The 13822-nt window shown below is 38.0% G+C and overlaps 1 protein-coding gene across 2 annotated transcripts in view; it reads left to right on the top strand.

Moving 5' to 3' along the window:
• Positions 1-13822, top strand: part of NARS2 (asparaginyl-tRNA synthetase 2, mitochondrial) — a 138198-nt gene that overhangs the window by 5414 nt on the left and 118962 nt on the right. For both annotated transcript variants that reach the window (XM_038005423.2, XM_038005422.2), the window contains exons 3-5: positions 655-775; positions 3148-3288; positions 13738-13818. In XM_038005423.2, coding sequence (XP_037861351.1) covers positions 655-775; positions 3148-3288; positions 13738-13818 — 343 coding nt within the window. The remainder of the gene's footprint in view (positions 1-654; positions 776-3147; positions 3289-13737; positions 13819-13822) is intronic.

Raw genomic sequence — 13822 nt, 5'->3', positions numbered from 1 at the left:
GGCCAAGGCAGGAGGATTGCTTGAGCCCAGGTGTTCAAGACCAGCCTTGGCAGCATAGTGATACCTGGTCTCTTTAAAGAAAAGAAAAAAGAATTAGAACAGATGTACTATCATTTACGAGCTCCTTTTTTAATAGATGATTCTTAAATGAACTTAGATGACTTTTCATACTTGTCATACAGTTAATTTGTGGGTGAACTTGAACTCGAACCTAGTCTTACTAACCAGAAAGTAGCACCTTATGTGCTTGGATCACCAGCCAACTAAGTAAAAAAAAAAAATTTTTTTTAATTGCAAAAATAGGACAGAGAATTCCCAGCTAATTTTATTTTGATTTGCAGTTTTCGCATGTATTCTGTAATCTTTTGAAAGTTTTTGGCCAACTAACTTTTTAATAAGGGCAATTGTACAACCTCTTAATTCTGAATTATACAAATTCTTAACTCTATTTGTTCCCATTTTAAAGCTTATGGAATTCATTTTTATAATTTTATACTGTATTTATGCAACAGATTATCCGTTGATTCTGAAGATTATTTAACCAATTGAGGGTAAAAGCTTTTGTCATTAAGTATTTTAATGTTCTCATTGCATAGTTGATATTAAAACGAAGGTTGTATGTAATGATATTTATCTTGTTTTTTGTTACTGTAGAGAATTAACTTTTGGGAGTTCTGTGGAAATACAAGGGCAGCTGATAAAAAGTCCATCCAAAAGGCAAAATGTGGAACTGAAGGCAGAAATAATTAAAATTGTTGGAAATTGTGATGCCAAGGTATGATTTCTGACACTTCTGTGGAGGCTATTTAGGCTTTAATTAAGACAGCAATCTGTTTTAAGTGTGATTATTAGGAAGATGAAACTTAGAATATATTTCATTTGCAACTTACCAGATAATTGAAACAAGTCCTACAACCTGAAGAGGCAGTAGCAAAAATTATTTATGTAGATAGCTTAGTGAGAGGTAAGTGTTAATTTTTGCATCTCTGTGGTGTGTGTCACAGTTAAGACTTGCTGCTTTTACAAGCATGCCCAGTCAGCCACAGTGATATACCAGGGCGGGCTCGTTCTTAGGAAAGCCAGGAATGACTTTTGCGTGATCTAGAACCGATCATCCAATAATGGTTGGCTCTAGCCACCTTTGGCTGTTTGGTATTAAATCAATTGAAATTCAATTAAAAAATCCAGTTCCTCAGTGGCGTTATCCACATTTCAAGTGCTCAGTAGTTGCATATGGCTACTGGCTACTATATTGGATAGCACAAAACATTTCTATTTATCACAGAAAGTTCTGTTGGGTGATGCCGATCAATAGTATTATAATGCTTAGGCTGAACAGAGGCAAGAAATTCGGCATTAAGACATGTTTATGCCTGTTTTTGCAAGACTCTTCCGTTAGCTTCATATTTATAAGCTTGATAAAGAGGTTAGAGAGAATAAAAGATTATTAATCAGATTCTTTAAATTTACAATGGAGAAAATGAGGCCCAGCCAGATGAAATGATTTACTTAACATTATGAGCTGATGTGACGCAGCTGAAATTTGTATTCTAGCCGTTTGAATCCTCTGTGTTTTTGCTATACCTGTTTTCAAACATTTAATGAACAAAAGCGAGGAAATACAGGAAAATTGCATCATTTTAATTCATTGTTAATTCTTTCAGTATAATAGGAAGAAATGTAAGGAAATAAAGGAAGAAAATGCAATTTTTGTTAAAATGTCATCCTTAATTTCCAAGAAATTCTGATTGACATGTAAAATCAGGAATCAGTTTCTAAGATTTCTGAAAAATAGAGTGTAGAATAATTTGGAAATCAAGCGCGTAGTATAGAGGGTAACCATTTTTCTTTTTGGTTTTTTATAGGGATCTGTGATTATTAAAAATTTGCCATGTGTTTCACTACAGTAGTTCACCCTTGTCTGTGGTTTTGCTTTTCACAGTTTGTTGCCCACAGTGAACTGTGGTCTCAAAATATTACATGGAAAATTCCAGAAATAAACAATTCTTAAGTTTTAATTTCATGCCATTTTCATTGTGTGTTGGAATCTTGAGGTGTCTTGCTCTATTGCACCTAGAATGTGAATCATCCTTTTGTCCAGCTTATCTGTACTTTATATACTACCTGGCCATTGTTGTCAAAGAAAAAACATAATGTTTATATGGTTTGATACTGTCCATAGTTTTAGGTATCCACTGGGGGTCTTGGAACATATCCCCTGTGGGTAAGTGGGGGACTACTATATTCTTAAATTGTTCTTCCTGGGCTTCTTTGGTGTTGATGGCTTCGTCTTCCCTGAAGCCCTTCGATTCAGTATCATTTTGAAATATTCCGAGATTAGGGAATTCTGACCCCTAGAATTATGATATGGTCACATTTTCACTTTTAGTAAGTATGGTGCTTTTTTCTATACAGCATAAGAGTTTGTATGTGTACAAGACTTAAAAAGAATGGATGAGACTGAAAGAAACAGGCTGCCAGTGTAGCTCTTTTTTAGCTTCTCTGTTATCTTTTTAATTAAAACTTTGATTTTTGTCTGAAAGGATGTGTCTGTCTTAATCTTTTAACATGAATGTGAGCAGAGCAGACATATTTCAATGTGGAACCATAATTTTCTTTCAAACTTTTTGTAAATCTTTACTATTCTGCTAGATGGAAGTATCATGTTGATAATAGTAATAAATTGCACCAATTGATTATGAATGATCATGGGCTTTCAAGTCATATAGGTAATTTTAAAATGGAACACCAGCCTGTGTGTACATGTTTAATATCTACAATGTTTTGAACTCCTGTGTGCCAAACAGTGGAAATTTTGCATAATTAATCATAACCTATTTGTAAGAAGTGATTCACAGCTAATGGATACCAACTTGATAAATAACAGATGAGCTTCAATGATATTAGCTCAATTACTGGGGTAATCTAATAAGTGGTAGAGCTAGATTGAAACCTACATCTCTCTGATTCCATCCTACCATTCCACTTACCTGGTGGAAATAATGTGGATTAAAATCAGTTATATTAAGACATAAGGAAAGGATCTTAGTTTGGTTCTAAAGCACTATTTAAGAAGTACCCTGGAAACTGATTTTATTAAACAGTGTCCCTTTTGGCTTCTAATTTGTTCTTTTCATTTATTGACAGGCTTTCCCCATCAAATATAAAGAGAGGCATCCTCTGGAGTACCTGAGACAATACCCTCACTTTAGGTGTAGGACTAACGTTCTGGGATCTATACTGAGGATTCGCAGTGAAGCCACAGCTGCTGTTCATTCTTTCTTTAAGGTAAGATCCTGAAAGTTCCCTCCTGACCCTGGGTTATACCTCCTCTCCCTCCTTATTTCCCTTCATCCCCACGCAACCACAATCCACTTCCTGTTCCTATGCATTAGCTTGCGTTTTTCTAGAGTTTTATGTAAATGAAATCATTCAGCATATACTGTTTTTTGTCTGTCTTTTTTCACTTGGCATAATTATTGAGATTCATCCATGTTGTTATGTGTATCAGCAGTTTGTTCCCTTTACCACTAAGTGTGATGTTAGCTGTAGGTTGTAATAGATGCTCTGAATTTGGTTGAGAAAGTTCCCTCCTCTTCCCTGTTTGCTGAGTTTTATCAGGAATGGGTATTGGGTTTTGTCAGTTTTTTCTGCATCTTTTGAGATGACCTATGGTTTTTTTTTGTAATGCTGAATTACATTGATTAATTTTTGAATGTTAAACCCAGCATTTCTAGGAATATAGATATATTCTAATATAGATGTCTTACATTGGCTGGGCACAGTGGTTAATGCCTGTAATCCCAGCACTTTGGGAGGCCAAGGTGGGTGGATCACCCGGGGGCAGGAGTTCGAGATCAGCCTGGCCAATATGGTGAAACCCCGTCTCTACTAAAAATACAAAAAATTAGCTGGACGTGGTGGTGAGTGCCTGTAATCCCAGCTACTGGGGAGGCTGAGGCAGGAGAATTACTTGAACCCTGGAGGTGGAGGTTGCAGTGAGCCGAGATTGTGCCACTGCATTCCAGCCTGGGCAACAGAGTGAGACTCCATCTCCAAAAAAAAAATTCTTACATTAATATATTAATAATATAGGTATATGATATTACAGATGTATTCTTTTAATATTTTGTTGGATTCAATTTGCTATAACTTCGATTAGAATTTTGCCTCACGATATTATTCTGTAGTTTTGTTTTCTTCTAATGTCTTTGTCTGGTTTTGGTATCAGGGTAAGGTTGACCTCATTCAGTGAGTTTGGGATATTCTCTCCCTTTATCTTTTCTAAAAGTAAAATTACACAGTTATCCATACAGTTATGATTATTTCTTTCTTAAATGTGGAGAATTCACTAGTGAATTCATCTCAGTGTGTACTTTCAAATATGTCTTTTTTTTTCCGGGGGGAGGGTACAGTTTTTATCTACAATTTCAATTTCTTTTTAACTTTATTTTGTTTAATTTTATCTTGAGATGGGAGTTACTGTGTTGCCTGGCTAGTCTTGAACTCCTGGGCTCAAGCAGTCCTCTCCCCTCAGCCTCCCAAGTAGCTGGGATTACAAGCATATACCACCGTGCCCAGAAAATTGTTATTACCATTTTTTTGTTTTAAAATTATTTATTGGCCAGGTGCAGTGACTCACACCTGTAATCCCAGCACTTTGGGAGGCCGAGGTGGGCAGATCACTTGAGGTCAGGAATTGAAGAGCAGCCTGAAACCCCATCTCTACTAAAAATACAAAAATTAGCTGGGCGTGGTGGTGGGTGCCTGTAATCCCAGCTACTTGGGAGGTTGCAGCAGGAGAATCACTTGAGCCCAGGAGTCAGAGGTTGCCTTGAGGCGAGATCATGCCACTTGCACTCCAGCCTGGGTGACAGAGTGAGACTATCTGAAACAACAACAACAAAGTTATTTATTTATTTATTTAGAGACGGATCTTGTTATGTTGTCCTGATTGGAGTGCAGTGGCTATTCACAGGTGCAATCATGGTGCCCTACAGCCTTGAATTCCTGGCCTCAAGCACTCCTGCCTCACACCCCTGAGTAGCTGGGACTACAGGTGTATGTCACTGCAAGTGATTTATTTCTTGAATAGTCACACAACTGTATAGCTTATCTATTTTTTCTTGAGTGAACTTTGGTAGTCTTTCAAAAATTGATCCATTTTATTTAAGTTTTTAAACTTACTGCTATAAAGCTACAGGTATCCCCTTATTTTAATATCTGTAGCATCTATGATGATGTTGTCTCATTCCTATTGATAACTTGTGGCCTCTCTTTTTTCTGATTAGCCCGGTTAGAGGTATATCAGTTTTATCAAGCTTTTTTTAAAAATCTCTATTAATATCTTTGCTTTCAAATCTACTTTGATATTATAACCACTAGAACTTTCCTTTGATTAGTGTTAGCATATATATATATTTTTTCATCCTTTTAAACCATAGTTAACCCTTGAACAACATGGAGGTTAGGGGCGCCAACTCTTTATGTAGTCGGAAATCCAATCATAGGTCGAGTGCAGTGGCTGATGCCTGTAATCCCAGCACTTTGGGAGGCCGAGGCGGGCAGATCGCTTAAGGTCAGGAGTTTGAGATTAGCCTAACCAACATGATGAAACCCCATCTCTACTAAAAATACAAAACGGCCAGGCATAGTGGTGGGTGCCTGTAATCCCAGCTACTCAGGAGGCTGAGGCAAGAGAATTGCTTGAACCCGGGAGGCAGAGGTTGCAGTGAGCTGAGATCGCACCACTGCACTCCAGCCTGGGCAACAAGAGCTTGACTCTGTCTCAAAAAAAAAAAAAATCCAAGTATAAATTTTTGCCTCCTCAAAAACATAACTAATAGCTTACTGTTGACTGGAAGTCTTACTGATAATGTAAATAGTTGAGTAACACATATTTTTATTTCACAAAAAGTGCAAGGTTTTCTCACTTGCTGGCATAGCTGTAGCAACAGTTTCACGATTTCCTTATTTTTTCTTAAGAAAAAATTTCATAAGTGGTCTTTATGCTGGATTTGTCTTGAAATGGCAAGCAGCTGCAGACCTCAATCTGCAGTACATATTAAGAAATTAAACTTTTACGTCTGATGTTGTGACTTTTCTCTGCTTCTTGGGAGTACTTCTAGCCACACTCGTAGTACTTCGTATGGGTCCCATGGTTTTAATTAAGGTTTACAATATTGTACTGAAACTGATGAAAAATAATGCGAGAACTACAAGAGATTGCTTTTTACTGCGACACATAATTTACTGAGAGATGAACTGCTCGTGAGATGATTAGCATCACCGGGTGTTTTAAGTGGGTACTTGTAACACTTGAGCTCACTATAGTAGCTATGAAATTATTGTACATACTGTATATAACTACTTTTATGCATTTATGATTTAATACTGCACTTTTACATTTGTTTACATTTCTCTCTACTGCAAATGGTGCCCTGTATGGTCTGTGTTTGTGTAAGTTTTGATAAATTTTAACTTACTGTAATAGATTTGTGTATATTTATGGTAGTAAACAACATATACTAATATCTACATATATTTTATGCATCCATGGCATACTTTTTTCTTAATTTAAAAAATATTTCTAGGCTATGCTGTTCATCTGCAAACTTCTTCACGTTGCTGCAAATCTCCAAAACGTTTTCCAATATATTTATTGAGAGAAATCCAGGTATAAGTAGACTCATGCAGTTTAAATCTATCTTGTTGAAGGGTCAAATGTATTTGTATCTTTATATTTTAAAGTGCATTTCTTATTGGCAGCATATGGTTAGATCTTGCTTTTTATACCCAGTCTGATAATCCATCTCTCTCTCTTAATTTGGGTGTTTAGATCATATACATTTAATGTGAATATTGACATGGTTTTGTTTGCGTCATCTTGCTGTTTTCATTTCTAATTGTCCTATCTGTTCTTTGTTCTCTTTTTTTTACCGCCTTTTGCATTATTTCTTATTTCTTACCTTCTTTGTTGTTCTCTTAACTATAACTGTTTTGTTATTTTAGTGACTGCTTTAGGGTTTATAGTATACATCTTTGACTTCAGTTGATGTTTTACCACCTAACGTATAATGTAATAACCTTATAATACATATTTATATTTCTTTCCCCCTTTATGTTATTTTTTGCTATGCATTTTACTTATGTTATAAATCCTGTGATTCATCATTATTATTCAAGCAATCAATTATATTTTAAAGAGATTTAAATAAAATCTTATATATTTACCTATGTAGTTATTATTTCTGGGGCTTTTAATTTAGATTTCATATCTGGATGTTTGGTTTGGGCTGTTTGTTTGTTTGTTATAAATAAAGACAAGGTCTCATTATGTTGCCCAGGCTGGTCTCCAATTCCTAGCCTCAAGCGATCTTCCTGCCTTGGCCTCCCAAAGTGCTCATTACAGGCATGAGCCACTGCGCCTGGCCTAGGCTGATTTTTATGTCTTTTATGTCTAGTTAACGTTTCAAACGTGGACTATAGTTTTAATAACTGTTTAAGAACAGTTGTGTCTTTTTCTCCTGATGTTAACATGTCTGTTAGTTATGGGTTAGTTTTGATCGGTCTCTTCATTCTGGGTTATGGTTTCTTGACTCTGCATGACTTAGCTTTGGGTACCAGACATTGTGAATTTTACCTTGTTGGGTGCTGTGGGTTTGCACACAGATACTGGTGTCTCTTTGATCCTTTGAGGTCTTGCTTATATGATTTGTTAAGCAGGTCTGTAGCAGTGCTCAGTCTAGTACTGTTTATTCCTCACTGAGGCAAAGCCTTCCTTAGGTCCTGACCTAGGGCCTTGGGAATGATGAGTTTTTCTAGTTTGTGGAACAGGTACTTTTTCCAGCCAGCATGTGAGCACTGGGCACTGCTTTCTCTAATCTTTTTAGATGGTTCTTTCCCTAGCATTGGATAGTTTCCTCACACAAATGGACTGATCTACCTAATACTCCAGGGTGCCCTCTGCAGCTCTCTCCTCTCTGATATTCGAGCGTATGAACTTTAGCCACTTGGGTCTCTCCAGGCTCTGAGTTGTGTCTCTTCAACTCAGGGAGTCTACTGGGCTCTACCTTACTTTTTATCCTTCCCTGTACTGTGGCCTGGAAGATCTCAAGGTAGTAAGCTGGTCTACTGGTAGGGGTTTACCATGTTTGTTTCCCATCTCAGAGAGAGATGGCTTTTGTTGCCTGATACCTGTTATCTTGAAAACTATTGTTTCATGGGGTTTGCTTTTTATTGTTACTGTTTTTGTTGTTGTTGTTGTTTTACTATGTTTTTGGTTGTTTCCTGTTTCTCCATCTGGGTCATAGATTTATATTTTGTATAAAGTAAGCATTAATTTTAAAGAGTTACTGGTGCTGATCAAGTAGGTCTATCTGATGTCCAAAGACATTTTGTCTCTTTTAGCTTTGCTTCTCAACCATTTCCCCCTACCTGGGAAAGCCACAGTTTAATGTGGTTGACAAGTTGCTAATGTGAAGGGACCTTTTCTCCCTGTGGATGGGAGGGCCCCAAAGGCAAGGAGTGATCCAGCAGATAAAGTTTATTGTTATTCCACGTGGTTTTGCAGGCTTCCTGTGGTACTTCTCCAGATCTAGCTAATTTGCAGAGGTTGTGTAATAGTGGATATAGCCTTCCCTTGGGCTGTATCCAGATTCACGTTGCCCTAGTCTTGCTATAGCTTGCCAAGAAAGTTCTTGCCCCTTGAAAAAGCTTCTTCAGATTAACTTTTGGTGAAAGAGCTAAAGAACATCATGGCTTTTAGGCATATGCTTTTGATAAAACAAAGGAAAATAAATCAAATTATGCAGTGTCATCCCATTATAGTTTGTAAGCGTCCAGTTACACCTGCTGTCAGAAACTTTGCTGTGCAGTTTCCATGTGGATTTTCAGTAGTGCTTGAACCAGACAATCATAAAAATACCTTTTTGTTTTTTAACCACATGACGTCAGCAGCTGATAAAGTAGACCTACTTTAGTTCTGAAGGTTTTGTAGGCTTTTGGCCACTAGGTGGTGGTATTGACAAGTAGACTAAACACTGTGTATTTATTACTTGAAGCTTTTAGAGATATGTAAACAATTAAAAAATAAGACAAGCTAAAAAAAAAATTTGAAATAAAAAAAAAATAAAGTAGCCAGGGTGCAATGGTTCACATCTGTAATCCCAGCACTTTGGGAGGCTGAGGCAGGAGGATCTCTTGAGCCTAGGAGTTAGAGGCCAGCCTAGGCATAGTCAGACTTGGTCTCTAGTAAAAATAATTAAACAGGCGTGGTGGCATGTGCCTATAGTCCCAACTACTCAGGAGGCTGAGGCAAGGGGATCACTTGAGCCCAGGAGGTGGAAGCTGCAGTGATCCATGTTCACACCATCCTGGGCAGGAGAGTGAGATCCTGTCTTTAAAAAATTGTTATTATTACTAGGCACGGTGACTCACACCTGTAATCCTAGCACTTTGGGAGGCCGAGGTGGGCCGATTGCCTGAGTTCAGGAGTTTGAGACCAGCCTTGGCAACACAGTGAAACCCCCGTCTTTACTAAAATACAAAAAAATTAGCTGGGTATGGCGGCATACACCTGTAGTTCCAGCTACTCGGGAGGCTGAGGTAGAAGAATTGCTTGAACCCGGGAGGCAGAGGTTGCAGTGAGTAGAGACTGCGCCACTGTACTCCAACCTGGGCAACAGAGCGAGATTCCATCTCAATAATAATAATAATAATAATAAATGTGTGTGTGTGCCTCAGGTGAGGCACCGCACCTGACCAAAAATTACTAAAAGTAAAATTTGAAAAACATTCATGACTGAGAGCTATGGCTCACACCTGAAATCTCAGCACTTTGGGCGGCTGAGGCAGGCAGATCACGAGGTCAAGAGATCGAGACCATCTTGGCCAACGTGGTGAAACCCCACCTCTACTAAAAATACAAAACTTAGCTGGGCATGGTGGTGTGCGCCTGTAGTCCCAGCTACTCGTAAGGTTGAGACAGGAGAATCGCTTGAACCCGAGAGGTGGAGGTTGCAGTGAACTGAGATTGCGCCACTGCATTCCAGCCTGGCGACAGAGTGAGACTGTGTCTCAAAAAAAAAATAATTAAGTGGTTGGAAATAACTTGAATTTTAGTACCATTCGTGATAGAGTAGTTACAAAAATAGACACTTTTTGAGTAGTAATAAATTCACTTAGTAATTGTAAAGACCTGGAGAATATAATTCTGTTACCTACCTTTATGTGTGATACTTATCTACCTTTGTGTGTGATACTTAGGATTCAGTTGTTTAAAGAAGCCTTTCTGGAGTACTATGAGGCATATTAAGTAATGGTTATATGTTACCTAGTATTTTGTAGTGTTTCTTTGATGTGTTACTTTGGGTTTGTGAAAAGATGTTAAGCCTCCAAATAAATTTTTGTAAGTTTCAGTTTTGTTAATTAAATTATAGAAATGTGGGGAGAAATAGAAACTTGAACAGTACTTTTAAGACACTTTAAGGATCTAAGGTTATTTCTTGGTTTGAGTATGAAAAATATTTTTTGTATAACCTTGTTTGCTCATAAAACTGACATACTTGTTATGTACTAAAACTTGGCTATTTAGAACCCTCAAGGAATGAGTCATTCAGAAAAGCCAAGTTTCTGAAATAACTGAGGAATTTTCTCTTTAGGCACCATTTTTTTCTAAATTCCAGTGGAAGTGTTCCTAAAATGGATTACTTACTTTCCTGTCTTCCTCAGTGAGCCAGTAAAAAAGATTCCGCTCTTTCTTTCTCAATGAGTCGAGATTCTTCCTGTGAGTATCAGGGATTGTTCTCCTCTGCATGGCAGCGTTTTCAAAGCCTGCCACTGATTCTGTGAAGTATTTTTGTTGTTACTGTTGTTGTTGTTTTGAGATGAGGTCTCATACTGTTGCCGGGGCTAGAGTGCAGTGATGCAATCATGGCTTACTGCCACCTTGATCCCCCAGGCCCAAGCGGTCCTCCTACTTCAGCCTCCCAAGTAACTGGGACTACAGGCATGCACCACTATGCCTGTCTAGTTTTTTTAAGTGTATTTTTTGTAGAGATGGGATCTCACTGTGTTGCCTAAGCTGGTCTTGAACTCCTAGGCCCAAGCAATCCTGCCTGGACCAACCAAAGAGCTAGGTCCAGATGTGAACCACTGTGCCCAACCGATGTGGAGTATTCTTTACCTTTGTGTAGAAGGTCTCCAAATTGCTATGCCTTTGAGTTCCTGTGACTGCTTTTTACGTTTTTTGTTTGTCTGTTTGTTTTTTGGGGTTTTTTTTTTTGAGACAGTCTTGCTGTGTCACCCAGGCTAGAGCACAGTGGCATGATCTCGGCTCACTGCAACCTCTGCCTCAGCCTCCTGAGTATCTGGGACTACAGGTGTGCACCACTACACCGGGCTAATTTTTGTATTTTTTAGTAGAAGACCGGGTTTCACCACGTTGGTCAGGCTGGTCTCTAAACTCCTGACCTCAGGTGATTCGCCCATCTCAGCCTCCCAAAGTGCTGGGATTACAGGACTTGAGACACTGCGCCTGGCCTCTTTATGGATTTTTTAAATCTCTTCTTGCTGTCAGTTTGTGTTGTCTATGGCCTGCCTGTGGCTAGCAGTTCCTTTCACGTTTCCTTTTTTGTTGATTCTGATTAAATGATAGTTATTTCAGTTACATGTGAAACATAGTTATTTCAGTTACATGTGAAAGAAAAAGATAGTCTATTAGTCTTCTCTTAGTGGTGTATATGGGCCATAATGTATGAACTTTCTAATTTTGGGATACTCAGAGTCTTATAAAATATCTGGTTTTAGAATGTGTGTTAAAATATTTATATACTTGGAGGTGATGGGTGGAATCTGAAAAATCGGGTGAAAGTGTTTGCTTTTATTTTTGGCCCCTTCTCTGGCCCTCATGTACTCTACTTAGGAACCCCTTTGCTGTGGGACAGTATAAGTAAGTGACACTGGAAACCTATTTGAGGCACATAGTGACAATACTTAACCACTCCTTGCTATTTACTTTCCTTTTTTTCTTTTTACTCCCCTACCCACTTTCACTTTTTTGGACTTTGTTTGCACGGCTGTATTATTCTTCCTTTGTACTCTCTCCTTTATTAGCGTTTGGTAATGTTAGGAACTTTGATAAGCCTTGCAGTTTTAAAGCAGCGAAAGCTGCTGGGCCCTTTTGTAATGTTTAGCATCAGTTAAGTATTAAAAGTAATTTCCACTAGGTGTGTGATTTTTTAAAAATCTGATACAGTTATTTTCATAAGGTTTACACTGCTGTTTCTTGTGGCATTTGACCAGTTCTAACTTGGGCAATCATGTTTAGCCGTTAAATTTTCTCCTCCCTCTCCACCTCCCCTTCCCCACCCTCGTTTCCTTTGGATTTTTCACTTCCTCTCTTTGTTTACTGCACTCATGTTCATAGTTGCCTACATTCATGTGGGATAAATGTTTCACATCCATGATTCTTGGTTCCTAGGTGATAAAAATTTTATGCGGTAGTGTTATTGATCAGATTTTATTGGTTTTCTATAATGTGCTCTGTGCAGCACCTCTAGGCATGTTGCTGTCAGGTTAAGTGTATATTTTAATAACTTTCTGAGACTGCTAATTTAGAGCTTGAATATTTTATCAGTCCACATCATAAGGCAAGTTGTTGACTGAATATTTTGTATTATCGCCAGAATACTTGAATTTGAGAAGGGTCATATTTGGGACATCCCTAGTAATGCATAGAGACAATCTACACTCCACCAAACTTGGCAGAGATATGCGTATAAGAATTTGTTGTATTGATTCCAAGGCCAACATTTTGCATTAAACATATTCCATCCTGCCTTTCTATTATAAATTCACTTTTTATTACCTGCAGTCCTACCCTGCAAACATCTACACTGTGTGTAACCTTTCGCTTACACCCATAATCAAAATGAAAGAAGCATAACCTTGAAGTTGCTGGGTTGTATCAGTCTGACTAGCAACAGCTTTTGTGGTTCTGTAATGGAAATAGTCTCAGATTTTTGTTCGGAAGGACTGCAATTGGGAACCTCAGTAGTGGATGGATTGCTGCTGCTCAGAATATTCCTTCAGGCAAAGGAAGTACACTGCCTGTACCATGCGGAGTCCATTGGCCCATCAGTTTAGTGACAGAGACTTCCTAAAGATCATTTCTGCCCTTTTTTGCTGTTTGTTTATTCAGTCTCTATTTGTCTACTTTTTCTCCTTTTTTGTTGGTTCATTACAATTGAGATCATATTTCAAGATAAGTTTATACTAATTGCTTTGTATTCCCCTAGCAACGTGGGTAACATCATTATGCACTAGCCTAGAGTGTGTGTACCTGTTTGTTAAATCACCACCAAAATGTTATAGAAAAGGGAAGAGAATATACTAAAGAGAGAGCATGAAGATCTAGGTTCTAGTCCTGGCTTATCCACTGACTAATTGTGTAACTTGTGGAAAGTCACTAAATCTGTCTGGGCCTTAACTTCCTTGTCTTTGAAATGAAGAGGTTGGACTGGTTAATGTCTAAGTGTGTTCCTGAATAAAATTATTTGTGCCCCTGTGTGTAGTTGAAACACTCAACTGATTCTCAGTATTCTTAGTATTTGGGGGATTAGGGAGGGATTTGATACAGCATTTGCTTACTGTGCCATTTTAATACCATAAGAGGATGTGTGTTCTTGGAATTGTTGAATATGCAAATATCTTGAAAACTCTGGTTTTCTTTTTCAGGACAGTGGCTTTGTACATATTCATACTCCAATAATCACATCCAATGACTCTGAGGGAGCTGGAGAACTTTTTCAACTTGAAGTAA

The sequence above is a fragment of the Chlorocebus sabaeus genome, chromosome 1 (genome assembly GCF_047675955.1).
Source record: "Chlorocebus sabaeus isolate Y175 chromosome 1, mChlSab1.0.hap1, whole genome shotgun sequence".
Taxonomy (NCBI): domain Eukaryota; kingdom Metazoa; phylum Chordata; class Mammalia; order Primates; family Cercopithecidae; genus Chlorocebus; species Chlorocebus sabaeus.
Note: the sequence above shows the minus strand (reverse complement) of the source record. Positions and strands in the feature narration are given on the sequence as shown.